Genomic DNA, 27,523 nt, shown 5'->3' with positions numbered 1-27,523 from the left:
CTTAAATGGTAGAAGTGGCAACACGATGTGGGCAGAAGGCTGTAGAACCTCTGCACGGACATTTTTTTCTTTGTCTAGAAGAACTGTTGGCAAAGGTGCAGTGGCTTCCCCTTTTGTTGCAGCTGAGACAATTAAAACAGGGAAGGAGGTTGGGAAATCGGCCCTGACAAATAAAGGCTCCTGATTAGGAGACCTGCATCTCTGAGATGATGAACCAGACTTTGCTGATGAACCAGACTGGGAATAGCTGTTTAATAGGAATAGCTGATTGCAGGTAGTCTAGCACTAATGGAAGCAGACGGCACAACAACGACTTCAGAGTACATGTTTCGAATATGGCTACATCTTTGAAGGTATTGCACGTATCAGGATTTTCAGTTTAGCTGCTAATCTGACTAGGACTTCATGGAAGGTGTTCATATCTACAGGAGATACTCTGGCTGGAGGACAGACCGAGTGCATAGGTGATTATCTCTTAATGGAGGATGATGAAATGGATGAAGTCCTAGAAACCATGTCACAAGTTTTGTGAGATTGTGTACTGGAAGAACAGTGACGTACAAGAATAAGGGATCTCATATGGGAATGTAAAGAGACAGGAGATCAATGTGACCCATACCTACAACAAGAACAAGACCTTCATCAAGAGGGTTTTACAGGATCCATGTGAGCTTGAGGAGGAAGGAGTGATCAAAGAGGAGGAGGAACAATGGGTTTTAAGGACTGAACAGGAACGAAATCCTGCAGAGGCATAGTCAGAAAGGGTACCCTTCTTGAAGGAGTTGGAGTGCCTCAAGTGGCAACATCTTTGTGAGTAATACAGATCAGAGTACACAATTACAGTTGATATTTCTCTAAATGAGACATTGAGTATGAGGCTGGAGGCAGCCTTCTGGACTTAAGCTTCTTTAGCCATAAAGCAGACAAAAGGTAATGCTCAATGCTGTGTGCTTGGACGTCGATGGAGTAACTCTTGATTGGGGGTGAGGAGAGGCTGCAAAGACAGTGGTCTAAGCTAAGCTAGAAGCCTCTTCTCCATACTCAATGGAATTTCAAACAGCAATTCCTGGCATTTCTGGAGGTTCCTCCTTGCTGTCAAGTCTGATTTTCTCTTTCCTTCATATTTCTTTTTGACTTGCTCAAGCGGAATTCACACTCACATGGAAAGATTGGGATCTGGAGGCAAAGGATACACAGAAGGTGAAGGTCTGATGTAGTTTACTTACTGCCAAAGTATGGCCACTTGTCAAAATGAGAGGACATTTTTTTGAGGCAAAAAGAATAAGTATTGTCAAAAAGCAATGAAAACAATGGCTGAAGGGGTGTCAAAGGAAGCCAACTAAGTAAGGTCTTTCCTAAGTAAGAAGCCAAAAAAGGCCACGATCTGTACTCTAGGAACCTGAAGACAGGAGCTAAAACAAAGAACTGGGGAAATTGGCACTAAAAGATAATGGTGGAACTAGATTTCATAAAGGAGCAGTGTCCGTTTTCCAGCCTTTTCAAGCTGCAGGCTACTTAGCCATATTGTCATGCTTTTCCCTTTACTTTAAAAAGGTTTCTGAAAGTTTTTTCTTGTTACTTTTAGAAGTTGAGTGGTTATTTTGAATTAGAATTGGCTTTTAAAAAAAAAAAGAAAATATGGGAACACTGGTCAATATAGCCTAAATTATGTTGTGATAAAATTTGGTTTTATTATTTACAAAAGGTTTTTCTGGAAGAAAATTGTACTAATGTACACTTTTGTAATCTGTGCTGTGGAATCTCGTTCATGGGAGGACTGCACAGTGTTTATGATTATCAATGGACATCCCTGAAGAAGCATTCTCGTCAAGGTGTTTGATTCCAGTGTATTTAGTCACTAAATAAATGAACGAAGTCAGCCTCATGCAGAATTTGCTTTATCAAAAAACCAAGAACAGGGTCCAGCGCCCCCAAACTCATGGGGTCAGCATGCACGTACAAAGAAGTAACTGCAACTTTAGAATTCTTTGCCTGCAGCATCTGTTCAACTATAATTTGTTTGAGAACAATGCCAAGCTACATCATTTGAGTTAAAGAATGCAAAGTAAAAAAGTCCCCAGCTTGCTACCTTTGTGTGAAGGCACTCTAAAATTGACTCAGTTTTAACATGACTGAGATTAGGGGTCGCTATCTTTCTGGGGGCGGGAGGGGGTCGTGCAGGGTTGGAAAGAGGAAGCAATTGTATATGTTAAAAGAGATATTCAACCATGACCGGTTACACGTGGCCTCGTGACTCATCAAATCATAGTTTGCAAATCCAAGAAAAAAATAAGTCGGTAAACAACATCCAAAAATAGCATCGATACAGTGTATGTGGAAAGCGTGCATAAAGTGCTTTTTCTTAGATTTTTTGGCCCGGCCTATGTCGCTGGCTTATGACTACACCCCCCTGTAAGACTTTGTAACCGCTCTGACATTAAAACAGCGTGACAGCGCTAATTGGAAAAGCAGGATCCAACAAAAAGAGGAGGCGGGGGTGGCAGAGGTGCCAGCGCATCACCTCTCGCATGCAGTGAGCCATCCTGAGAAGCTCAGCTGCGCACAGAAAGCAGGGCATGGAAGAGAGGAAAAACAACAACAGAGGGGGAAGAGGAGAGAGTCTGTACCTTGGCTCTTTTCCTGGCATGGCTGTGATTCGGTGTCCGCCTCTGCGCCAATTGTGAGGAGAAAGAAAGAACAGAAACATTAAAATTAAAATAACAAAAAAAGGGAGGGGGAGGAGTAAAAGACAAAAAAAGGAATATATATGTGGGGTACAACGGTGCAAGACTTATTGAATGAAATGCGTACACAGGCCCTGGTACCAACAGTGGGCCTTAGCACTATAAATAATCTACAGTTATGCAGTCTAGGTCTTCTATTCATACTAAAACGAGCAATACACCGAACATCACATCTGCACAAGCTCCTAGCCCATAGCTGCATGCTTTAAATTCTGCAGTTGGATGGAATCAAGATGTTGCCTCTGCCCCGTCCGCAGGGAGTGAATATAAAGCACCTTCGTGCCTTGAACTAGAGCGTTATATTAAAGGGGCAAGATACTCTAGTGCGATGGGCCCAGAGGATATACCAATAGCCAAAATAAAACAGGATGGCGAAGCATGGGCGAACTTTTTACATCCACTGTTTGTCCATTGTTATACCCATGGCGACATCCCACAATCCTGGAAAGGAAGTATAATTGTTCCACTATACAAAAAGGGTCCAACAAATTCCCCTGTCAGCTTTAGACAGATCTCTTTAGACAGATCTCTCTCCTGGATGCGACTGGCAAAATATTTGCGAAGAGCATTCTTACCCACCTGCAAGATTGGGCATTTGGAAAGGATCTCATTCCCGTAGAACAAACAGGATTGCGCAAAAACAGTGGTACCTTGGATAACATCACCACCTTGCAAACCTTAACCTAAAAATATCCAGTGAGCCAGGGAATGCAGTTATATGCGGCTTTTATAGATTTCTCTACGGCATTTGACCGGGTAGATCGGGGGACGTTGTGGAGAAAACTGGCCACCATGGGGATACCAGGGAATATATTGTGATTGGTTATTGCACTGCACTCCTCTACTTGGACGCAGGTCTTATTGGGGGTAACACAGGGTCTTTCGAGAAAAATAGAAACTAATAACGGGTTGAAGAAAGGGTGACTTGTGGCCCTTCTTTTTTCTATTTACATTAATGATTTGCCAAGAAGAGTGGGGCTCAGCAAAGGGGATTCTCCTAAATTAGGAAACCTAAAGTTGAGCTGCCTGCTATACGCAGATGATGCCATATTAATGGATTTAAATCCAATTGGACTTCAAAGACGCCTTGTTGAGCTGATTAGGTATACAGAAGAATACTATTTAAAAATAAATATTTTGAAGAGTAAAGTTATGATTTTTAGTCATCGGGTATGTAAAGTCAGAAAAACCCTGAATTGGTTCTTGGAAAATGAGAAACTGGAAGTAGTAAAATTGTCAATATTTAGTTTTTTTTTTTTTTTTACAAACAAGTGTTCCGGTAGCAATCATATGGATCATTGTAAAGGCATGGCAATCTCACAGGCCCTCACAATTAATCGATTGTATACACACTGCGGGAAAAGACACTACCAACACATTTTATCAGTCTATAAAATAAAGATACCACCAGCATTTGGCTATGCCTGTGAAACAATAGATGCACAAGGGTGGGATAAATTCGAGAAAGTGGAGGGGCGGATCTGGCACCAGATATGCAATTTGAATTGCGCTGCTCCTATTGCAGCGATCAGGCAAGAATTCGGTTTACTCTCCAACACTTGCAGCTACTGCATCAAGGAGGGGGCCTGTGCTAGCACCAAGGTCAGATACAGGAAATCTAAACTTACTGAAAAAAGTGCAGTGATACACTGAGCGCGGCACTTATACCAGCACCAAATTCAGACACAGGACATTCATCTGTCCTGAAATATGCACCAGGAAAGCAGCGAGCACTACTCTTGTCCTGGCATCAAGTTCAAGCACAATGTCTGCAGCTAAAGCACCCCGCACAACTCATGCACTAGCTCACAGCTCAAACACAGAACCTCTACATTGAAACAAGAGCAGTCAACAAGTGGACCTAATGCCTCAAGCTCAGCCATCGACAACTAGTTCAGACACAGGTTCTCTAGCCACACTGAAACAAGTACAACTAATGCATCAAACACAACCCTTGCACCTTCACAAAGTGTGAATACAAGCAAACTGTCCATACTGAGACGTGCAGGTAATGCACCAGATTTATATATGGGACAATAATCTGGTCTGGAACAGGTGTAGCTAGTGCAGAGAGCTTGCACCCAAGGCATGCTCAGACATTTCCTGCATTTGTTCGGAGTTCAAATACGACCATCATCTCGACATCAACACTAAAACCGAACAGCTGCATTTCTACAAAATAGGTACAACCCCAGGCTGGTGCCGACCTGCAGCACCATCTCTTTAATGGACACCTGGTATGAATGCCTGCTGCTCTAGCAGTTGTACAGTGTCTAGTCTGCAATTTTTTACCTGCCACAAAGTGCTCAGAATGGAACACAACTCTACTTTAGGCTAAAGTAGAGTTGTGTTCCATTCTGAGCACTTTGCAGTTAGGCTACCTCAGTGATTCCCACCCACTCTGATTCCGGGAATATTCAGAAGGGTGTCAGGAAAGAAGAATGCCTTAGCATTCTAAGTACCAGATAACAAAGGGACATATTGATGAATTCCATCACGGCTATCCTCCCCAATGGACTATTAGAGGTCACTGGCAAGTTGTTCTTGTTCGGGAGCTGCAGGGCATGACATACATCAAACTGGTTGAGGAAGTCACCAGTTTCCGTTACCACTGTTCAACGCATGGTTTTACCTGGGATTCTTGCCTCGAATAGGACTCATCCGTCTCCTTCTCCACCTCTTCCTTGCTCGGTGACCTGGACAAGCACTTGCTTTTGTTTACAGACTCCTCCACTAGCCTCTTCTCAGACTCCTTCATGATCTCCAGCGTTTCTTGAGTAGTGTTACTGTTGGACATCGTCAGCATCATTGAGGACAATCCGAGGAGACCTAAACAATGAAGACCGACACAATGCAGACTTTATTTTGCAGCTCATTAAACTACAGAATTATTAACATTCTAACAAGGCTATAAGAGTTAGAAAAATTATATGAAGAAATTATGCTTACATTCAGTAATCTCAGTTCAAAATGTATGATCTACATTATGCATGAGAAAGCTCCAAATCTCCATAGGTTTCTACATTTGACAAAGACACATGTGCAGAAGTTCTAAACAGTACAATACTTTAAGGATGTATTTTAATCCTGATCTACCTGCAAAATAAATAATATTTTTAAAAAAATGATCAGGAAATAAGCGTTTATCTAGTCAGAAAGACTAGAAGGATGTTCTAGTGTTATTCATCAGCAGACTAAGTATTAAAAAAAGCTGGTCTCTGCAAGTAAAATATTTTGGACTTGTCCGGAGCTGTGGTTGTCAGACTCTGAAATGAGGAGGTGGTGTATATACTTGCTCATTACGTTGAATAGATGCTACATGCCTGGCTAACAGCGACCGTGTTGGACATTCATTTAGCTCTCACTACAAGCTGAATGATGCGAACTGGGAGAGATGACATTCGCCGATATGGTTATTGCAGATGCAACTGGTTAAGGGAAAGCGGTGTCTGAGTGAGTGGACAAATTTAATTTCTGTGTCCAGGCCAAAACCTATGCTTATAGGTTTAAATTGTGTGTGTAGGAAAAACTACACAACTTAATCGCTTCCATGTAGTTTTACATGCTTTGCCAGCTCTCATAGTAGAGAGGGTTATGCAGGGCTTTGAATATGCATTTTACATTACCATCCCATGCAGTGAGATCTCTATGTAAGTGAGAATGATCACAGACACACAAAGTGTTGAAAGAAATCTGACCTCTTCTCTTGGTTATTGCAATATATTGGACTCACCAAGAGCTGCGGTTGTCAGACCATGAAATGAGGAGCCACTAAACGTGCTTGCTCACTTTGCTGAATAAGTGGTACATGACTTCAAACATTTTAATGACTAGTTTTTAAGTAAGCCTGTCAAATATAAGTAAGGCAGGAAAAGTGTAATCGTATTTAACCTGGCAAATCCAATAAGTTTCGCTTTTGCAGATTGGCAAAAAATATTCATTGCCTATGACGAACACCACTGGCACAAAAAACTAACAAGCATTTGAAATCCAATAGGTCTTGCATTTACGAGAGTTTGAGCTATTGGCATTGTAAATGACAATGCCTTTCATTTATGTGTTATTAAAACCGATAAATAAAAGGCATTGTCATTTACAATGCCAATAGCTTAAATTCACAATTGCGAGACCTATTGCATTGCAAATGCATTCAAACTATAAAAACAAAAAAATAAAGCGTTAGGAGAGAGCGTTTCTTGCCTAAAGCTATTGGAGTAAATAATGCTCGGAGACTAATTAAATCCTACAGAGAAACACCACATGTCACAGGTGGGGGTTCCCATGGGAGGTTACAAAATGGGACAAGGCGGTACCAAAGAGGGACTACTAAGCCTTTTGACCAATGAACAGCCACAGTTTACAGTGGACAATGACAAAAGCCAATGAAAAATATGGGCGGGGAGTGGGCGGAGCTTCAATTCCCTACCAGACTACAGCATGCCTTGCAGAGCAGCACATACGCTGCTCAGGCTCGACCTAAAAAGCACGGTCACCCTGCACAGGTGTGCGTGAGTAATCATACACTGACCATTTTGTTTTGTTTTTTATTCTCTGCCCCAAGACTGCAGCAGACATCTTGGAACCATAAATAAAACACAGAAAGTGTTCCAATAAGCACTTTTACTACAGAGGAGCAACCGTTGACAAAGTGTAAACACACACACACACACACACAGGACACATGCGCCCCAAATACATGCCTCACCGGCCCATGTTCATATACATAATCACGGATGTACCTTTGTATCTCCGAGTGTACACACATGGTACACCTCTCCATCCCATTTCATTGCGCACATCCCTTTTGTGCCACACATGTGTACACTCTTGCCTCTGACAGCCACAGGTCTACACACTCATCACCCCCAGGTACTCCTAAACGACACATACATGCCTTATGCTTCGCAGGTGTTCACACTTTCCACACGACTGCATTATACCAGTGCACACCCACGGTTTTATCACCCCTAAGTAGACACAAGTCTCAATTACCCACCACACACACATGGGCCCATCACCTCCCCCACTACACAACTGCCTTAGATCCCCCAAAGATGTACATTTGCTGCACCCCTTGCTTCGATGATCCATCGATTTTTTTATCTGCAGTTTTATATAGCGCGAAATCGACCTAAAGGTATTGGAGTGCTTTACATGAGCACCAGTTACATTACATATGGACACATTCATTTTTAGTAGGCACAGGTATATTTTGTGATTTGCCCAGAATCACAGGATGTTGAGCCGACGCCGCCGAGACTCGAACCTGGTTCCCCAGTTACAAAGTCGGCAGCTCTGGTCGTTGCGCACACATGACGAGTTTGTCTGTTGCAACATCTGTACTCTCATTGCACACTTACAACTCCATGGCCGAGGTAACCTGTGTGCACACGTGGCATACATGTGTCGTATGCCTCCATTACTTCCCAAGTAAGCACCTTTGCCTGTCACTCCAAGTACACGCATGCCTCCATTTCCCACGGGAGGCGCACTCTGGCCGCCGTGCACACGTGGGGAATAGTGAATAATTCAGAGTGCTCACCAGCGCCGTGCACACCACCAGCAAGTGAAGCAGCACGGTCACAAAGTCCATCCTTGTGTCAAAGTGCGGCTTGTTGTGAAGTGCTGCGCGGCCAAGTTCCTCCCTCGGATAGTAAATCAGCTAGAGATGGTGAACGGATGAGCAACCAGAGGTGCGCGTACACCACATCGGAGCGTGGGCGGGAATCGAAACCAGTGGTGCGAGGGAGCGCGGCAGTGAGGCGAACGCGCGCTGCTGCGCGTAATAGACACTGATGGGAATGGGCGGAGCAAAGGCAGGACATGCGCCCACCTTTGCCCAATTGCGTGCCTTCTTTAAAAAAAAACATTTTTTAAAAACACGCTCTTGTCAATTGCAGCCGGTGAAAGCAAAACCACACGCACAAGCGTGTGGTTAGCTTTCAGAACCCCCTACATGAGGTCTAGCACTGCGCAAGCAGTGCTGTACACTGCAACTCTAGGCGCGAGACCTAAATACCACGTATGCAGAGGTGCTTGCAGACCTCAGGAGATACAATTTTAGAGCGCATGCTGCCAGAGTACTCAGAAAAGGAGTCAGAGCAGGAACACTGCTAGCATGGCTTATCAAACAAAACACTGCTCCTCACCCAATAACTGAAGTGAACACCATCACAGGCACACTAGACCAATACCAGGCAGACAAAGCATGCATTTTGCGAGTATTATGCAGCTCTATACACAGCCCCTGACTTCACAGACCCAAAGGCAGTGTAGAGATTCTTAGATGCACACCTATTGCCATGCATAGAGGCAACTGATAAAAGCATCCTAGATGTAAAATTACCTCAACAGAAGTGACACCAGTAATACAAACCCTGGCCACAAGTAAAGTCCCAGGTCTAGATGCCCTACCACTAGAATTCTACCGCACATTCTCAACCCCGTTAGTCCCACAACTGATAGAAAATGTAGAAAACAGCACTCGAAGTTGTACTCCCACAATCTCTCCGGGATTCATTAATTGTCTCCCAGAATGAGACCCCCACCACCTGGGCTCATATCAACCCATTGCCCTGTTGTCCGCAGATTACAAAATCTTTAGCAAAATATTAGCATAGCGTTACACCTTGATTCTTCCAACACTAATCCATCCAGACCAATGCGGATTCGTCCCAGGAAGAAGCATCTCCCACAACATTTGGCAGCTGTTTCATGGACAAGATCAGGTTCAGGGCTGATTTCCCCGCGTGGCGTACCTTGTCTTAGACCTGGAAAAGGCCTTTGATACGCTGTCATGGCCATACCTATTTGCTGTGCTCCGAAAGGTGGAAGTGGGGCCATGATTACGAGCATACACTATACTAATACACAAGGTCAACATTCAGGATCAGGCTAGGAAGGCATGTGTCCTCCTCTTTTATATTGTCGAGGGGCACAAGGCAGGGATGCCCGCTCTTCTCCCTGGCAATGGAACAACTGGCAGTCCGTCTTCGAGAAGAGGGTGAGCAATGGGGCATCCTGCTGGCAGGAACTACACATAGCATATCAATGTATGCAGATGTTCTGCTCCTATACGTACGGGACATAACCTCAGACCTCACTCCGATCTTTGCCACCCTGGTAGACAAACAGTAGCCGGTTTAAAGGTCAGCTGGGCCAAGTTCCCAATAGATCATCTGTCTACCTCCCTCCACTGATGGTGCGGGTCTGTGAAGTCGACCTTGCATGGAGTGTGTGGGCACCACGGTATTTAGGTGTAAGCCTGTATCACTCCCCACAAGATGCCTACGAGGGTAACGACTGAAAAGTACTCACAGGCATTCGCTCCTCTGTCAGTTTCTGGAAAACCCTTCCCTTAATCCCCATCATAAGAATAGCAGTGGCTAAATGGTTATTGTCAAACGACTGCTCTACCATTTTTCTAATCTCCCAATAGTCCCTCACCAATCCTTCTTTCAGGAACTAGACACCCTTCTCAGCACCCTAATTTGGGGCGAGGGGCGTAGAAGGGTAGCCCTGGTCAAAATGCAGCTACCAGTGAAACGGACTGGACTGGGAGTCCCCTCATTTGAAGCATACTTCCTAGCGGCTCAACTACAGTGAATATCATGATGTACCGCAGAACGCTTGTTAGGAGAGACCCACACAGGCACCGAGCCAATATTCACTCCAGTCATCAGATGCATGCTTCTACCAGAATCCAAACCCGCCTCAACCTTTCCATTACAAGTGACAGTGGTGCTCACCTACATGAAATGCATACACTGGATGTCACCGACGACCTCACTTTAGTCCCCTCTTCTGCCGCAGTAGGTATTCCCAGAGATCGCAACCACTACACTGCACGGGCCCTACAAACCAAGACAGGTCACTCACTCACAGAGGCGGGATCGCTGTTTGCAGGTGGACACCTACTCTCATTTGCAAACTGACAGCCATACCGACCTCCCTAGAGGTCAGTTTCTCATGTACGGGCGGCTGACGGCGGATTGCCTCCGAGCCTGGCATATAACCGATAGCAAACCGGCAACACACCCAGTCCTCCATTCTATCCTGCAAATGGGCCCAGGAAGTCACATTGTGACATGGATATACAAAATGATCCAAGAACTCAATGCAGTAACACTCGCCACCCTGCGTGAAAAATGAGAGGCCGGACATCAGAGGCCACTTCATGACAAAAAATTGGAACAGGCATTACAGTATCCCAAAAAAGTATCAAAAACTACTGATTCAGAAACCTACAGTATTTTATCATACATCGAGCATATTTGATGCCAGAAAATCTTCAGCGATATTACTGTAACACACCATTCTCATGCCTGAGATGCCAAGAACCTAGTGCGACCTTTCTCCACATGTTCTGGTCCTGCCCAACGGTACATACTTACTGGAATATAATACACACCACATTGCGAGAGGTAACTGGGCTCACAGATACTGCAACATAGGAAGCCTGCGCATTAGGCATATTCACGCGTCGTAAAAACAGTCAAAACGAGATTTACGTCTTTGGCTCTCCTGCTAGCCAAACGGAGCATTGCCATGCACTGGAGAAACCTGGCAGGGCCCCCTTTTGCCGCCTGGAAAAGAGCAGTTGCAAAATGGCGGGCATCGGAGGAAGATGCACTACGACATGATGAAGTCTGAGGCATCCGTAAACGCTGCACCTCCATGCAGTGGGCAACACTCTTACACACCTTCAAGCATACAACAGAACACGCAGAGTCCCCTCAGTCACTGCCAAACTCCCACAAGCCCCTCTAGAGGAGCTTAATCCAGAGCACAAACAAAATGGCCAACTCAAAGCGCACGGCGCATAGGTCGTGAATGCAGGGCGTATATAGAAACCACCGCTCAAACCTCACTGATGCACACCCTCTTGATGCCCTCTCAACATAACCACAAACTACAACTCTCAGTAATGCTCAACCACATCTAACACTCTGCACCTCTCCATACACAGTGTAAGAACAAAAGTTACTTACCTCTAAACTGTGGTTCTCCAGTATTGGTGTCTTTCATAGATTCACATGCTTGAATATTCCCAGTCGAAGTGGGAGTCCCACGGTACATAACATAGCAATGTAGCAATAACACAACCATGCATAGGCAAGAAAAAACCATAGAGTAGCGCTGAATCATAGAGCTTTAGATAGAAAGAAAACTTGTTACTTTTATAACATATTACAGTCATTGTGAATAGTCCAAACTCCAGCCAATCAGGCGTTAGCACCCTCCAGAATGTTCTCCTCAGAGGCTCAGGCCCTCAGATTTTCGTAGCACAAGAGTAACAGAGTCAAGGAGAAGAAGAGAGCCTCTGAGGGGAGGAGGGTGGGTCGCATGCGAATCTATGAAAGACACCAATACTGGAGAACCACAGTTTACAGGTGTCTTTCATAGATTCACATGCTTGAATAAGAATAGTAAGCAGTGATGCCAAGATAATGCAAGGTACATATAAAAATATCATAATACACAGTACAACAAGATACTGAAGCATAAAGACAAAAAAATCGTACCTTGTATACAGGAGGAGGGAAGCAAAAGAGGCTCACCTTACTTAAAGAAATGTTGTCGGACCGCTTGTCCCACGGCTGAATCAGCGTCGTCAGCAGCTTCCAGACAGTAATGTTTGGTAAAGGTGTGCCTGCTGGACCATGTTGCAGCCCTGCTGATGTGTTGAAGAGGCACACCAGCAAATAGCGCAGTAGAAGAGGAAACTTGTCTGGTAGAATATGCTCGAACATTTGCAGTAAGTGGCTTCCCAGCTTGCTGATGGCAAAAGGCAATAGTAGTAGATATCCAGCGTGCAATAGTCTGTTTGGTGACTGGACGTCCCTTTCGCATCCGTCCGTAGGCCACAAAAAGCTGATCAGACTTACGGATACTAGCTGTCCTTTGCAGATAAAATTTTAGACATCTCTTGATATCTAAAGAATGGAGAGACCTCTCCGCTGACGTTTGAGGATTATGAAAAAACTTTTTAAAATGACTGGCTCATTAAGATGGAAATCCGATGGCACTTTGGGGATAAAGGGCGGATTAGGGCGAAGCAATACAGAGTCCTTGGTGAATTGAAATAAAGGCGGTTTAGTAGTAAACGCCTGTATGTCACTGACTCGACGTGAAGTGAGCTAACAGCAGCGCAGTCTTCCACGTAATGAATTTTAGATCGACTTTATGGATGGGCTCAAACATTGGCTTCATAAGTTGAGCCAATACAATGTTCAAATGCCAAGGAGGAGGTGGTCGACGAACTGGAGGAAACATCCTAAAAAGACCCTTGAACTGCTGAATGACTCTGGAAGAGTAAAGAGAGGTGGACCAATCCTGTCGAAATCTGGAGATTGCAGCCAGAAAAACTATAAGAGTAGAAAGCGAGAGGCCAGATTTTGCTACATGTAAAAAGAAAGGCAAAAGTTGATCTGGTGTGGAATGGACAGGATGCACCAGAGCAGCGTTGCAACACAGACCGAAACGTTTCCATTTGAGCTTGTATGTTTTCACAGTGGAGGCTGCTCTAGCCTTAGCAAGAACTTCCCTGCAGTCGGAAGGAATATTTAGATTGGCAAACTCATAGTGCTCAGGTTCCATGCCGCTAAGCGAAGAGAAGCTGGGTCGGGATGACAAACCTGTCCCTGATCCATGGTCAGAAGGTCCGGAAGAGGACGGAGCAGAATCGGGTCGCACTGCAATAGGAGCAGGAGTTCCGTAAACCAGACTTGTCGAGGCCACCTGGGAGCTATTAGAAGAATGCGGCAAGGTTCTTTCTTCATTTCCCGAAGAACACTGGGGACCAGAGGAATCCGTGGAAAAGCGTAGGCATATATTTTTGACAAGTTCATCAAAAAGGCATTCCCGCACGACTCTGGATGGGGAAGCCAACTTGCGTAAAATGGGCATTTTCGGTTCAGATGGGTTGCGAACAGATCCAGATTTGGGGGGCCCCATAACCGAAAGATGTGATCCAGCGTGGGTTGATGCAACTCCCACTCGTGATTGGAGGAGGTTGACCTGCTTAGAGAGTCCGCCAGAATGTTGGACGCTCCCGTAACATGACTGCCATCAGATCGACTTGATGCTGGATTGCCCAATCCCAGATTCGTTGAGCTTGAAGAGATAGCAAGATGGACCGTGTGCCCCCCTGTTTGTTTATATAGAGCATGCATGTGTGTTGTCCATCCGGATCAACACCGAAGCTCCCTGGATGATGGCGCGAAAAGCCTTTAGCACCAGAAAAATAGCAAGCAACTCCAGAAGGTTGATGTGCCAGGTCTTTTGGTTGGTATCCCCCCCGTCCTTTTATTGTGAGGTCCTGAAGGTGTGCACCCCACCCTTCGAGAGATGCGTCCGTTGTGAGAGTTAAACTTGGAGTGTCCACCAGAAATGGACGTCCGGAAGAGACGTTGGTTTCGAGAGTCCACCAGAGCAGAGCCGTTTGCATCCGAGATGTGACCTTGATCAGATAGTTGAAAGACCCTGAGACTTAAGCCCATTGCTTGTCGAGTTCCTCCTGGATGGGTCTCATTTTCAAGCGGCAGTGAGGGACTAGTGGAATGCAAGAGGACAACATCCCTATGAAGGACTTAAACTGCCGAACAGAAACTGACTTTTTTAACCAGAGGGAGACTGCTAGGTTGCAAAGTCGTTGACGTCTTTCGTGTGACACAAAGGCCTTTGCCAGGTTGGTTTCCAGGATGGCCCCCAAAAACGTCCTGAGTTGAGCGGGAACAAATTGAGACTTGTCCATGTTGAACGTAAGGCCCAGAGACTGGAAGAGGGACCTGCAAAGTAGAGTGTGTCAGGATGCCAGTTCGAACGACCGTGCCTTTAGAAGGCACTCGTCGAGATGAGGGAAAATCTGTATGCCTTGTAGATGAAAGTAAGCTGCCACCGGTGCGAGGACTTTGGTAAACACTCAGGGTGCAGAACGAAGGCCGAATGGAAGGACTTTGAATTGGAAATCTTTCTCGGCCACTCTGAATCTGAGGGATTTTCTGTGCCTGGGCAGAATAGGAACAGGAAAATAGGCATCTTGAAGGTCCAATGTGGTCATGTACTCTCTTTGGGACAGTAAAGGAAGGACCTCCTGAAACGACAACATGCGGAATGTTTGTTTCTTGATGTATTTGTTTAGGGCGCGTAGATCCAGAATAGGGTGCCATTCTCCCGACTTTTTCTGTATTAGGAAGAACCTCGAATAGAATCCTCTGCCCCTTTTTAAGTTCGGAACCACTTTGATCGCGCCTTTTCTCAATATGATGTTTAGTTGATTTAGAAGTTCCTTCAGATGGGCAGGAGAACCACCTCTGGGTGGAGAATTGGGAGGGATCTTGAAAAACTCTAGAACGTGCCCCTGCGCACAATATCCAGAACCCATTAATCGGTAGTAATCAGAGACCATTTGGAGTAGAAGCCGGAGATTCGACCTCCAACCTTTGCGTTGGTGGGAGGCCTCAAGGATGGTAGATGGAAAAAGTCATTGTTTCTTGGAGGAATCCCTTCCTCTATAAAAGGATTTACCTCTGTACTGTCGGTAAGACGCGGCAGGCGGTTGTCTGTACGACTGTTTATTCTGGGAGGAGTAACGTTGTTGGCCTTGAGAAGAATGGTATTGTCGGTATTGATTGGAACCTCCCCGAAGGGAAGAGGAGGAGCCACGACCCCTTGCGCCCCGAAAGGGCTGTTCTTTAAATTGAAGTGTACTGAGAGCACGAGCAGTGTCGGTGTCCTTTTTGATGGTCTCAAGAGCATCATCGATGTTTTGGCCAAACAACGATTCACCGTCATAGGGCATGTCTAATATTTTCGTCTGCACCTCTTGACGGAAAGAAGTGACTTTCAACCAGCCCTGCCGTCCGAGAACAGCAGCACCCGCTAGTTGCCGGAAACCAGTAGAAGACCCGTCAACAGCACAATCCATAATTTCCAAGGAAATCCTTTCCCCTTCTTGAAGAATCTTCAGTGCCTCTGCTTTAGAAGGTTCTGGTAGCAAATCTAGGAGGGGAGCAATGTCTGACCACATTTGTCAGTCATAGTGGCCGAGAATAGCTAGAGAATTGGCCGCTCTGATCGTAGTTGCTGCCAGAGTGGAGAATTTTTTACCAATGGCATCAAGGTGTCTCCCCTCACGATCCGGAGGAGCCGATACTGGAGACGAGGGATTCCTGGCATGATGTTGTGCTGCCTGAGTAATAATGGAATCAGGTTTCGGCTGTGTAATAAGACAAGGAGGCAAATTTTCCGGGGCCTTGTATTTTTTATCGAGCCGTGACAGGACAGCAGGAATGGAATTAAGATGTTGCATGAGCTTGAGATCCTCTTGCCAAATAAATTTGATGGGGATAGCACGCACTTGTTTCTGTGGCTGATCGTTGAAGTCACACAAGAAACAATCCTCCTCTCTAGTGACTATCGGGAGGTGAAATCTCTTTGCCGCCCTTTCCATGAGGGCATGAAAACCACCTATGTCCACAGGTGGAGAATCAAGAGGAGCTGGAGTGGTGGGGGAAGGCATTTGGATCTGATAATTGTCCCATTCCGTGAACAGGGATCTATCATCGAGCTCACCCTCCTCTGTCATCAACATCAGCCTCATCATCCTCCTCAATGACATGAGGAGCGTCTTGGTGTGGCAACATGGACGACGAAGTAGAAGGCGTAGAAAACGGTTCTGTAGGAAGCGGAGGTGGTAGAGGCGCTTGTGGTGGAGAAGCCTGGACCGAGTTAGGAAAAGGTCTGTAATAGTCATCCAGCATGAATTGAAGGTTGGAAATAAGGGAGATAGGCACCTGCGCCATAGGAAGATCCGGTGCAGGCTGGTTGGCACGGTCTGAAAAGTCCTCATATTCCTGGTCGTCATCAAAATCCTGACATTTGATCAGAAGCTCAGAGGGTCTGCGAGCAGCCCTAAATGTGTCATCCTCCTCCGATTCATCGTCACCAGCATCAGAAGAGAACAGTTCTGCTTGAGGATGCGAAGCAGTTTGGATTGGTGTCAAAGTATCCAAAGAAGACAGTCGCCGTTGAAGTAGTGCACCTGAAGATTTCAAAAGGAACCAGATCCATGGATGCAGCCGTCGACGCTGTCGCAGTCGACGAGAGACGTTGCCGTCGTTGTTGAGCCACCGACGACGAAGCCACCGTCGACGACGAAGCCACCGTCGACAAAGCTGACCCTTTCGTTGACGAGGAAGTGCGCGTCGACAAATGCTTCTTCTGCTTGTGAGTCGCCGTCGACGAAGTCAAAGGTACCGTAGACGACAGCGGCCTCACCTTCACTGACACCAACGTCGACGGAGATTTCGCCAACGACAGGATCATAGCAGGCATCAAGCGTAGAAGGCGAAGTCTTCGTCGTAGAAGCGACGACAGCAGTGCTCGTCGACGGAGGAAGCGACAACGAGCTCGTCGACGAGAGAACCAGATTTTTAGCCAAAAACTGTTCAGATAGGTTTTTTTTTTTTTTAGATAGAGTCTTGGATGCCTGAGAGTCAGATCTCGGGGGCGTAGAGAGTGTAGACAGACTGAGGGGCAGGAGACGCCCCTTTTGAAGTGAAGGCCGGTCAGTGGACTTGACAACATGATGTTTCTTCGCCACCTTAGTTTTAGGAGAAACCTTCTCAGACTCACTGGATCTCTTCAAAGATCAAGTAGTCCTAACTGAGAAAGCTCTCCACATCTGACAAAAGGTTGTCCATAGTCTTCAACTTCTGCAGCCACAGAAGGAGACGCGCCTCCCTGTCCTTAAGGGTCTTCTGAGAGATAGTCCTGCAGATTTTACAATCCTTTACCTGGTGGTCAGGGTAGAGGCAATAAATGCACTTCTGATGTGGGTCCTCAGAATGAATTCGCTGTTTTCCACATGTCCCACAAGGTCTGAAGAGGGACTTCTTAGTTGTAGACACGACAAAGCTTTTCTTGGAGAAGAAAAAAGAGAAACTGAGCAGAGCTCAGGGAGACTCCCTTCACACGACGTGTGGTAGAAAATCTGAGGGCCTGAGCCTCTGAGAAGAACATTCTGGAGGGTGATAACACCTGATTGGCTGGAGTTTGGACTATTCACAATGACTGTAATATGTTATAAACGGGTCAAGTTTTTTTTTTATATCTAAAGCTCTATGATTCAATGCTACTCTAGGGTTTTTTCTTACCTATGTATGGTTGTGTTATTGCTACATTGCTATGTTATGTACCGTGGGACTCACACTTAGACGACGGGGAATATTCAAGCATGTGAATCTATGAAAGACACCCCAATACTGGAGAAGTCCCAGTTCGGTTCAACTCCCCAGTTCAGTCCAAGTATACTCCCCACTGCATAATTGACTCTTACATTTATTAATGCCAGGGACAGAGATCAGGTACAGCTGCAATCCACAAATTGAAGCTACATCCTCTACCAGAGAATAGAACAATAGCAGCACATCAAAGTAGTAGAATAGACTGTACAAATGTCAACAGCCAATATGGTAATTTATCCAACTGCATGCATATGCTCTTATGTAAACCTCAATTGATAAAGACTTTGTCCTTTGCATATATGCAATGAAAATCAAATAAAAAGAATTTACAAAAAAAAAGAAAATCAGTTAACCCTTAACTTCCGCACCATACAAAGCGGTGCTTAAGGCCTTCGCTCAATAGGCTTCTAAGGCCAGGGAAATGGAACACGAGTAAGTGTTCTTCTGGAAGAGTGGAATGTCCTAAGATCTATGTGATATTGTGAGGGCTCCTTTATTTACTTGATGTACCCCCCTACATTTGTCCGACTGGGTCATCCCCAACTAATCAAAGATAAAGACCCCTTCCAAATGGTCTTTCCCAGCCATAACTGAACTGCTAGATGGTTTATTTTTTGTGAAGCACTGCATACCCTCCATATGCTTTTGTGAGCATCAGGAGCATGAATTAGGAGAGGGCAACAGAGCTTTAGAGTTTCCATTCAATGGAATGATATCTAAATGAGAGGGTTACATGGAGCTCTCATACGATTAATACATTTGCATTCCACGTGTTCAGTGTTTTATATCAACAACAACCTTAAATGATGCACAAGTACTAGTGCAATGTCATTGTTTATCGCATACATTTCTTCTTTTGCAGCAGTAGGTGCTACCCGATTGAAAGGTCATATTCGGTATCACCATCAGAGGTGGTGAAAAATAGGTGTATTTTAGCCTGAAACTCAAAAGGTTTGCTGAAGAGCAGATATTTTGAGGGAGGTCATTCTGGAAGCTTAAGCCAGCAAATCAAATACATCTCTGCATTTGCTCCTATTAAACAGCAGACGGGTGGCTCAGAAACGAGAGGTATTAACAATTGTTAACCACTGATTTTCTTCACAAAGTACATAGCTATGGAGGCGTATTGGAGTTTTAAGATGAGGCACAAAGTTTTAAATATAATTAGGATGGAAATATAAAAGAGAAGTGAAGGGTTTGCGGAGCTTCTTTTGGTAGAAAGCAGATTTGACAACTGTTGTTTCAGTGTAGAGGTGGACATCTGCCTCACATAATATACTTAGGTTACAGACCCTGGTTTTGATGGGGGGTGCTTTTATGAAGAAAGTGGGAGGTCAGAATATCGGTTTAATTTTGAGGAGTATGTAGACTATAACCAGGACTTTTATTTTATAGCCATTGTGCCTAATATGTTGATTTCTCAGATATATACCTATAGAGTTTTGAAAAATGTTGATACATGTATGAATTGGCCTTGGTCTCATGTGATTAGGGTTGCCACCCGACAATTTTTTGTCTGCATTTGTACGTACAGGAAGGTGAAAGAGGAGACAACCCTACCTGAGACACACGTACTGATATCTGTGTATTGTGTGTGGAAGTAATGAGTACGATCTGGGCTTTTATGCATTACGGAAAAGGCAAGTCTGAGGACTCAAAGGTGTACCAGCTTGGTGGTGGTGGTGGTCATGGGTGTTTGAAGAGACCAGTACCAAAGTCTTACTTTTTGAATATATTCAACAAGTAACGCTAAGAGCGATTTAAAGGAGTCGCTTGACATGTGCTACTGATTGGAGATTCTGTAGGAGAGTAAAGTGGTCCCCTCTACAAAGGGAAGTAGAGGGGTCAGGAAAGATCACCATGCTGAATGATACTGTGTCTGCCACGCCAGGAAGTCATTAAAGGCATAGAGCAAGCCAATTTTGTCCTGTTTTGGAACAGATGCCGGATGTGTACTCCTCTAGGATCCTGTTCGTTACTATGGTGGCTTGAAGTAGGACAGTGGCAATGTTGTTTTGGATTTTAGAGAACCGTGGGAGCCTCGCAACTGGGGTAGTGGAGCTTAGGATTCATCAGTCACATGTTTGAGAAGTAGCTTAGAGACTGTTACTGTTGTCACTACTTCACCTGTTTGTAAGGAACAGCTGGTGAAGTCTGTAACTGATGCTCAGCAAATATTGGTGTTATTGTGGTGAGGCAGTATTTTCTTGAGTCCGTGCATTTTACCAGGTTATATTTTTCTTTAGGATAGGGCTAAAAGGCAGGAGATTAACTACAGAGGCAGTGGCAGAGTCGGTGACGGCAAAAGCTGTCTATTTGGTGTACTTTATCAATAGTGTGTTGCAAGGACCCCATGTTTGTCAGATGCCTGCTGCGATATACTGGTTTTGAAACCCATTCAACCACTCAGAAAATGTTTTAAAGGCTGTTGTGTGGTCTCTAGGTTCCTTCCCCACGGGTATTTATATGATGTTATTATGCTTTTGTTGGCGTTAACCTAATGGGTCATTTTGAATAAAAAGTCTTTTTTTTTTTTTAAAGGAAAATCATCTTTGGACTTAAGTGTTTGAGGGCTTACGTTGTTGGTGATTTCTGGAAGATTAATTCTAAGATTCAACAGTCTTTCTTTAGGTCTCCAGCACTAAAACCGAATAAGGACAGTTTTTCAATCAGTTTAGAGCTTGATTTTAACGTGTCCTGGGTGTGTGGTGTGGAGATGAAGGTTTAAGTCTATAATGTTGTAATCAACCAATATGACCGTGGCTCATGACATGTTGAAAACCTGTAGTCCATGGGTTGGAGGCCTGATTCTTCCCTCACTCAGCCACATGAAATCTGCAGTTCAGGACTTAAAGTGGAAGGTGCAAGCTCTGATCTTGATACTAGACATTGGTTGCCTTGTTATTCATGATGTGATCCTGAAATACAGGATTCTGCCGGGAAAATTAAACTTCTGAATAACTATAGATTCTAAGTCTTTTCTATTTGTTTAAACTTTTTAAAATATTTAAATAAATGTCGAAAAGCAGTCACAATGAATGAAAGTCCATAATAACAAAATTAGCCTTGCGCAATTCCTGAACTGGAGATTCACTCTGGCCTCTGCATTATATAAGGCGGACTTTACAAGCCACAAGGAATAAACAAGAAGAGAGCAGCAACTGCACTACACAAGCCAAGTGGGTAAGGAATACATAAGTCCTGCACCCTCTCTGCACAGCGTTCCCCTGACTTGTAGACCAATTTCAATGGAGTGGAATGCTGGATCAACAGCTCACTATCTAAAGTGACCCGACATTCCAGTCTCCTCCTAGCTTGAAATCATTTTCACTCACATTCTTTAGAAGTTACCAACAATCTCCAAATCACAGACTACTCCAGGCCCACCAGTTTATTCTATGAATCTGTTCTAGCTGGCCAAAGCATAACATCTCATAATTCCCAAGATCTTTTCACCTTGCATACCTCTTTTTAGTAGCATACATTGTCAGACACCTAAAAATAGAATAGGTTTGTCACTTCTTTCACACAAAGACTCATTCTAAAATATAGCTTATTCATAAACCTGCACTTCCTTTGAAAACTGATGGACAAATGTGCATTAGCTCAACAGTTGAATCATACTGAAAATCAATTCCTCTTTGGCTAACATTAGTATGTTTCACATTCATTGTGCTGTGCTTTTAACTGAGCCCCAACGAAAATATGACCACGTCCTCGTAATGCTTAATGGTGGCATATTTTGGCTTTTTATTGCATTATTAAACTACTTCACTGTTCATAACTCCTTTCTCAAAACAATCACCCAATTTTACCCAAAAGACAGTTCACCAAAAGCATTTAAGACCCCGATTACAGGTAGAAAAATCTGTCATCTAGAATCCATAACCTTTTATCAAAACAAAAAAGTAGAGATAAGCCCTTTTATGTTATTTAAGGAGCTCTTACAGTTCTTCTGCATGCTACCAACAGATTCCTTAACTTTCTAACTGGCCGGCTTGTGAGAACATACAGAAGGTGGTCTGATTACAAGACCATCCTCAGAGATTGGATATATCAGTACAGAGCACACAACTCGCAGCTAGATTTCAGTCAGACTCTTCCAAAATTTGTATCTGTGAATAAAAATTGCAAAACCGGCTTGTAGCCTTCTATACATGCTGACAGAATAGGATGCTTTTAGTTATAAGCTTACGTTAGACAACTTAATACATTTTTAGAATCATAGTCTGAGTTTGCTTCCACTGAGCTAGACAGATTAAGGCACCAGAGAATGATGTGCAAAAGCTATTGGCATTGTAAATGACAATGTCTTTTATTTGTGTTTTGAAAACCTGCAAGCGGTGCATAAACATGCACTTTGTACCTATAGTCCTTGCTTATGAGAAGCAAGACTGGCAGTAAAAGAGGCGCACTTACTGCCAGCCTTGCTTCTCATAAGCAATGACTGCAAGTACAAAGTTTGTGTTTATGCACCGCTTGCAGGTTTTTAAAACATAAATAAAAAGCATTGTCATGTACAATGCCAATAGCCCAAACTGTCGCAAATGCTACAACTATTGCATTGCAAATAGCGGTTTCTTTTCTACTGCACATAGTAGGCAGGTCCTGGCCTACTTAGAGCAGAAGCTTCTATTCACTGTCACAAAGATCTCGAGGTCCAAGAGCCACATGTGTGATCTGTCAGCTGTGGACCAAAAGCTAATGTGTGAAGAGGAAGGTCTATATGTGAAAGTCACAGAAATCACTACAAACCACTGAGATTGTCCTGGAATAAGACTGTGCCCATGGGCGTAAGACGTGCATTTTATGTGGCAGGTTAGGTTTGTGACGCTTTCGATAGAATTGGCTGAAGTCCATCGTTAATAAATGAATATCTCCTGCCAATGTTTTTATGCGGGGTACGCCAACATTGTATTTCCTTAAGCCGACATCTACCAACAAGACTGCACGGTATTACAAGGAGCTCCCACGACTGTCAGTCAGTTGTCTTAGTTAATGATGAGGCTATAACTCTTAATTTTCAAGTTTCCTTATAAAGAGAATTCGGCCTAATTGTGGGATGTTTTAGACATGATTCACGCTGGCAGCATAAGTTAAAACTTACCAGGCCCAGTTTTGTTGCATAAGAGAGGTGCCCAAAAGCATCTCTCCTGGACGAAAGCTAATAAAACAAGCATATGGGGTTACATTTAGGCAGTGGCATCCTTATTTATTTTTTATTATATGCTTGAAGTTAAAAAAACAAAAAAGTTGACCAGCCATTCAGAGTGCCATACCAGACCTATGGGCTTTGCCATTGTGGTATTGTATTAAGCAAAGTGTTTGTTTTTTTTAAACATTTTGCGCGGATCCCTGAAATGTATAAAATTACACCAAATCTTTTTACCTCCCTCTCCCACCCCGGCTGCTACGTCCTTACGACGACCCAAACACGATTCAGTTTTCCTGTTTTAGTCACTGGTGGCCACTCAGATGGGGTGGATATTTCGTTAAGAATGGGCCACCCACCCACCATGCACAAGCGTTGTGTGTTGCACTCGTTCTGCCTCACAACCGCTGATGCCAGAACTCACTAAGTCAGAAAAAGGGCTGACAGGCGGGAAAAGAAATACTGACAAGAGGAGCTCTGGGTGGAAGGTTTGTTTTTACGGATTCATTTACCAGAAGTAAAAAGAACTGGTAAAAAAAAAAAAGGTCCCACTCAGGGCCCAGCCCTCCCAAAAACAAGCATGTGATATTCCCACACAGTGAATCAGGGGCTGAGACAGGATTACAGTTTAAACCAGTTAGTTCCAACCAGGAGACAGCAAAGACGCTCCTCAAGCCCCCCTTAGTTTCTTAGACACTTGTCAAAAGCACCCCCTGCCCCCACCCAAACCCACTGAACCGACGCCCCACAAAGCACTTTTTCCAATTACTCTTTTGCGTCCTTTTCACTGATCCCTGCCCTGTGAATGATTAACTCCTCCCCAGGTTTTCCTACTTAGTGGCCTTTCCGCAGCACTGAATATAGCACAGAGATCCAGCAGCATTGGTTTCCGTAGATCTGACTCTTTCGTGGTGGGGAGGCCGTAGCTGCAGTTTTCAGTCTGTACATGTGGGGCATTTCCATGGCTGCAGTGTGCTTGTGTGGCATTTCCATGGCTGCAGTGTGCTTGTGTGGCATTTCCATGGCTGTAGTGTGCTTATGTGTGGCATTTCCATGGCTGCAGTGTGTTTATGTGTGGCATTTCAGTACCTCAAATGTGACACTTTGGTTGCCACATTATAGTGAGCGGAAGAAAGCACTTATGTCCATGTTTCGAAATTAACTTTAGTTGTCTAGAAAGCACAGCTGCCACACTACCGTCTTGCTCACGCGAGGTGTAAAATTAACTCTGCTCATAAGCAGTATAGCATCACTAATCAATGCATGGTAACTTAAACAAGTAATGAGCCCATGGGAATATCAACAGGCTAGCACTTTGCTACCCTGCTGCAGCATCCCACATGCATGCACTGTCTGCTTCCACAGACACAGGAGCCCGTTGTCAGGAGTGAAACTCTAACAGGACTCTTCCCTGCCTGTCTCAGCCAAACTTGGCATTGTTCTTACATAGCTCGTGCAAAATTAGTCGCAATGCCTCAGCGCACTCTTACTTCCCTGTGCAGAGCCGGGAGGTGTGCGCATGTGTGAAAGGGTGAATGATGGTGTTGAGGACTTTAGAGTTATAAGCTCAGGAAGAGCGCAGAGGCAACTGAAGGTTTGACTGCCGCCCGTGCTCCTGGCATTGAGGACAGAGAGCACCCAAAGGCTCCTACTCCCTGTGCACCCTCCTGTGCCAGTACCACAATAAGCACCGGAGTCAACAGGCTGCACACGGGCCACTGGCGTCGTGTATTCTGCCACGTGACGGCTGCAATATTTCCCCTAGGAATCCAGGGGGGCGGAGCAGAGTTATCACGTTATGGAAACTGATTTGTGTGACTAACGTATGCACTCCCCCACTTCAAAGCCTTTCCCATGTCAGGCAGAGTAAGCTCCCTGCTGCCTCTCTGTAAAAACAAGCACGCGGGTGGGAGCATGTGAGCACGCGGTGGGAGCTTGTGAGAGAGGAGACGCCATGCGCGTGCACATCGCCTGTCCGTGCGCGCACATGGTTTGTCTCCCTTCTGAACCAAACCAACAACAGTCTCGCCAAGGCGAAAGCAGCGCATGTGCTGCGTTCGCTAGGCGAGACCTAAAAACTGTGACATGCTGACAAGGATTGAAGCGGCAGGGCTAGTCGTATAGGCCAAGGATGAACAAGCATTTACAATGCAATGGTCTCGGCATTGTTAAAGTTAGAGCTGTTAGCATTGCTCATGACATTCTTGTATGTTTTTGTTTTTAAAACATTTAAAGAAACGGCATTGTTATTTACAATGTCAATAGCTTAATCACTCTCCAATGCGAGACCTATTGCATTTGCACCCACACATACAGAGCCACCTACACACACAGCCACCTACACACACACAGAGCCACCTACACACATACAGAGCCACCTACACACACACAGCCACCTACACATACAGAGCCACTCACATAGAGCAACCTACATACAGACTTACCCCCACCACTCACATAGAGCATGCTACACACAGAGTTACCCCCGCACAGAGCCTCCCCCACACACACAGCCTCCCCCCCCCACACACACAGAGCCTCCACACACACACACACACACACACACACACACGCACACACACACACGCACACACACACACACACACACACACACACACACACACACACACACACACACACACACACACACACGCTACAGCCAGGGCTTTAAGAGGGCCGGGTCTCACCAGTGAAGAGCATCGGCAATTTACAAGCACATCTGAATAAGGCGTATACGCGGCTTCTGAGCACTCTCAGATTGAGCAGATACCGGACGTAAATAAACAGGGTCACACGGGTTGGTAGCAGTGAGCGGGTGTGCCGGGTGGTGGGCCCAGTTTCAACACTGAGAACACAACAGCGCAGCACAAATTAACAAGGACACTGCAAGAAGCCTGGCCCACGAGAACAGACAACATGAGGGGCTTAGGTGCATGAACAGTGGGAGGAGCTTAGAGAAGCCTCGTGGAGAGCAAGAGAGGCGCTAGGAAAACAGGTGAAATATTTCGGCTACGTGGACAGCGAGCCGTGCCTGAGAGCACACGGGCAGAGTGTGAACGGCCTGGGCACAGACTGGGTGCGAACCATAGCGCACATGCATAAACAGAGACCTTAGGGGGCCTTGGACAGTGGGAGGAGTTTGCACATTCACACAGGGCGCTGACCGCTGCCACCCTTATTTCATCATATTCCATCGACATTAGAGCGAAAGTGCCTTAAGGCGCCGGAGTTCAAGCTGCGCGTTATATGAAAAGCATAATACTCTTACTTGCGGCCTCTGCGTCGTCTCGAGCTGTGCAGCTAGTGGGGGCCATGCTTGATAATGGCGCTACAGAAGAGGTTAAAGCGCCCACTGCCCATGCCTGATTCCCCCTCCTTCAGGACACCCCGTGCCACCGTAATTAGGGCAGTATTTATGGACCCCAGGGACCCATGAGTAGACAAGGATGTCCGCCGGTAGCGAGGCAGCACATCTCCGTTCTGAGCCCCACTCAGGCGGAGCACAGCGCTTAGGCTTCCCCAGACCTCGGCAGCTTTGACGCGATTGGGAGGTGTCACTAGGGAACCTCCGGTGCCAAAATAAAGGGGCTGCTACTGAAAGGCACGATGTTAGCAGGATAAATGCGGCGGGCACAGAGCGGAGCTCAGCACAGTGCGACCGCTCTCACCGTCATCTTAGCCACGCCCCACTCTTAAGATGATAACCTTAAGATGAATCAAACATCCTTAGAAGTTTTGTCCCTCCAATGTTGACCCACCATTCAGGATTATCTCTCATAAATTTGCAATTTAAACCTTCAGACTTCACATGTTGTTCTTCCTGCTCCGTTCCCAGTCCCGCCGCGCACTAAATGGCCGAACCTTCGGATGCAAAAAAAACAACAACAAAAAACCACGCCCACCAGCGAAAAAAGGGTCGGGCTGCGATAATTAGAAAAGTAGCAAAAAAAACGCCCCCGAATCCGAAAAGGACGGGGCCTGTTCGGAGAGACAAACCTCTTCTCCAATGGCTGGCCAGCATTCAAGAGGCCAGCCAATGGAGAAGAGGGTCGGGTTCAAGCCCCTCTTCTCCAAGTAAATAAATCTCGCGAGCGAGACTGCGCAAGCGCAGCCTTCGCTAGCCGAGAACGAAAAATGGGCACTGGATCACAAAGTTGGTGTCTGGAGCAGAAACCCAGTTTCCCTCTACTAGACTTTAGGTGCATCTCACCTTAGGCAGAATACAAAATCAACAACATGGGAACAATACCAGAATGGAAACACACCTAAAGAAGCTCTTTACCATTCAGCACTACAAAAAACTACAAAACTGCACCCTCATTACTATTTTGACAATATACTGCCCGAAACATACACTGGTGCCCAATACTCAACAGGAA

At 45.3% G+C, this 27,523-nt stretch overlaps 1 protein-coding gene across 4 annotated transcripts in view; it reads right to left on the bottom strand.

The window, feature by feature from the left end:
- Positions 1-27,523, bottom strand: part of R3HDM2 (R3H domain containing 2) — a 761,481-nt gene that overhangs the window by 457,825 nt on the left and 276,133 nt on the right. For all 4 annotated transcript variants that reach the window (XM_085654624.1, XM_085654627.1, XM_085654622.1 and 1 more), the window contains 2 exons: positions 5,377-5,573; positions 2,628-2,669 (listed from right to left, as the gene is read on the bottom strand). In XM_085654624.1, the coding sequence (XP_085510750.1) occupies positions 2,628-2,669; positions 5,377-5,553 (219 nt within the window). In that variant the 5' untranslated portion in view covers positions 5,554-5,573. The remainder of the gene's footprint in view (positions 1-2,627; positions 2,670-5,376; positions 5,574-27,523) is intronic.

This window comes from Triturus cristatus, chromosome 4_1, assembly GCF_964204655.1.
Source record: "Triturus cristatus chromosome 4_1, aTriCri1.1, whole genome shotgun sequence".
Lineage (NCBI taxonomy): Eukaryota > Metazoa > Chordata > Amphibia > Caudata > Salamandridae > Triturus > Triturus cristatus.
This window is presented reverse-complemented; position numbering and strand designations above follow the sequence as displayed.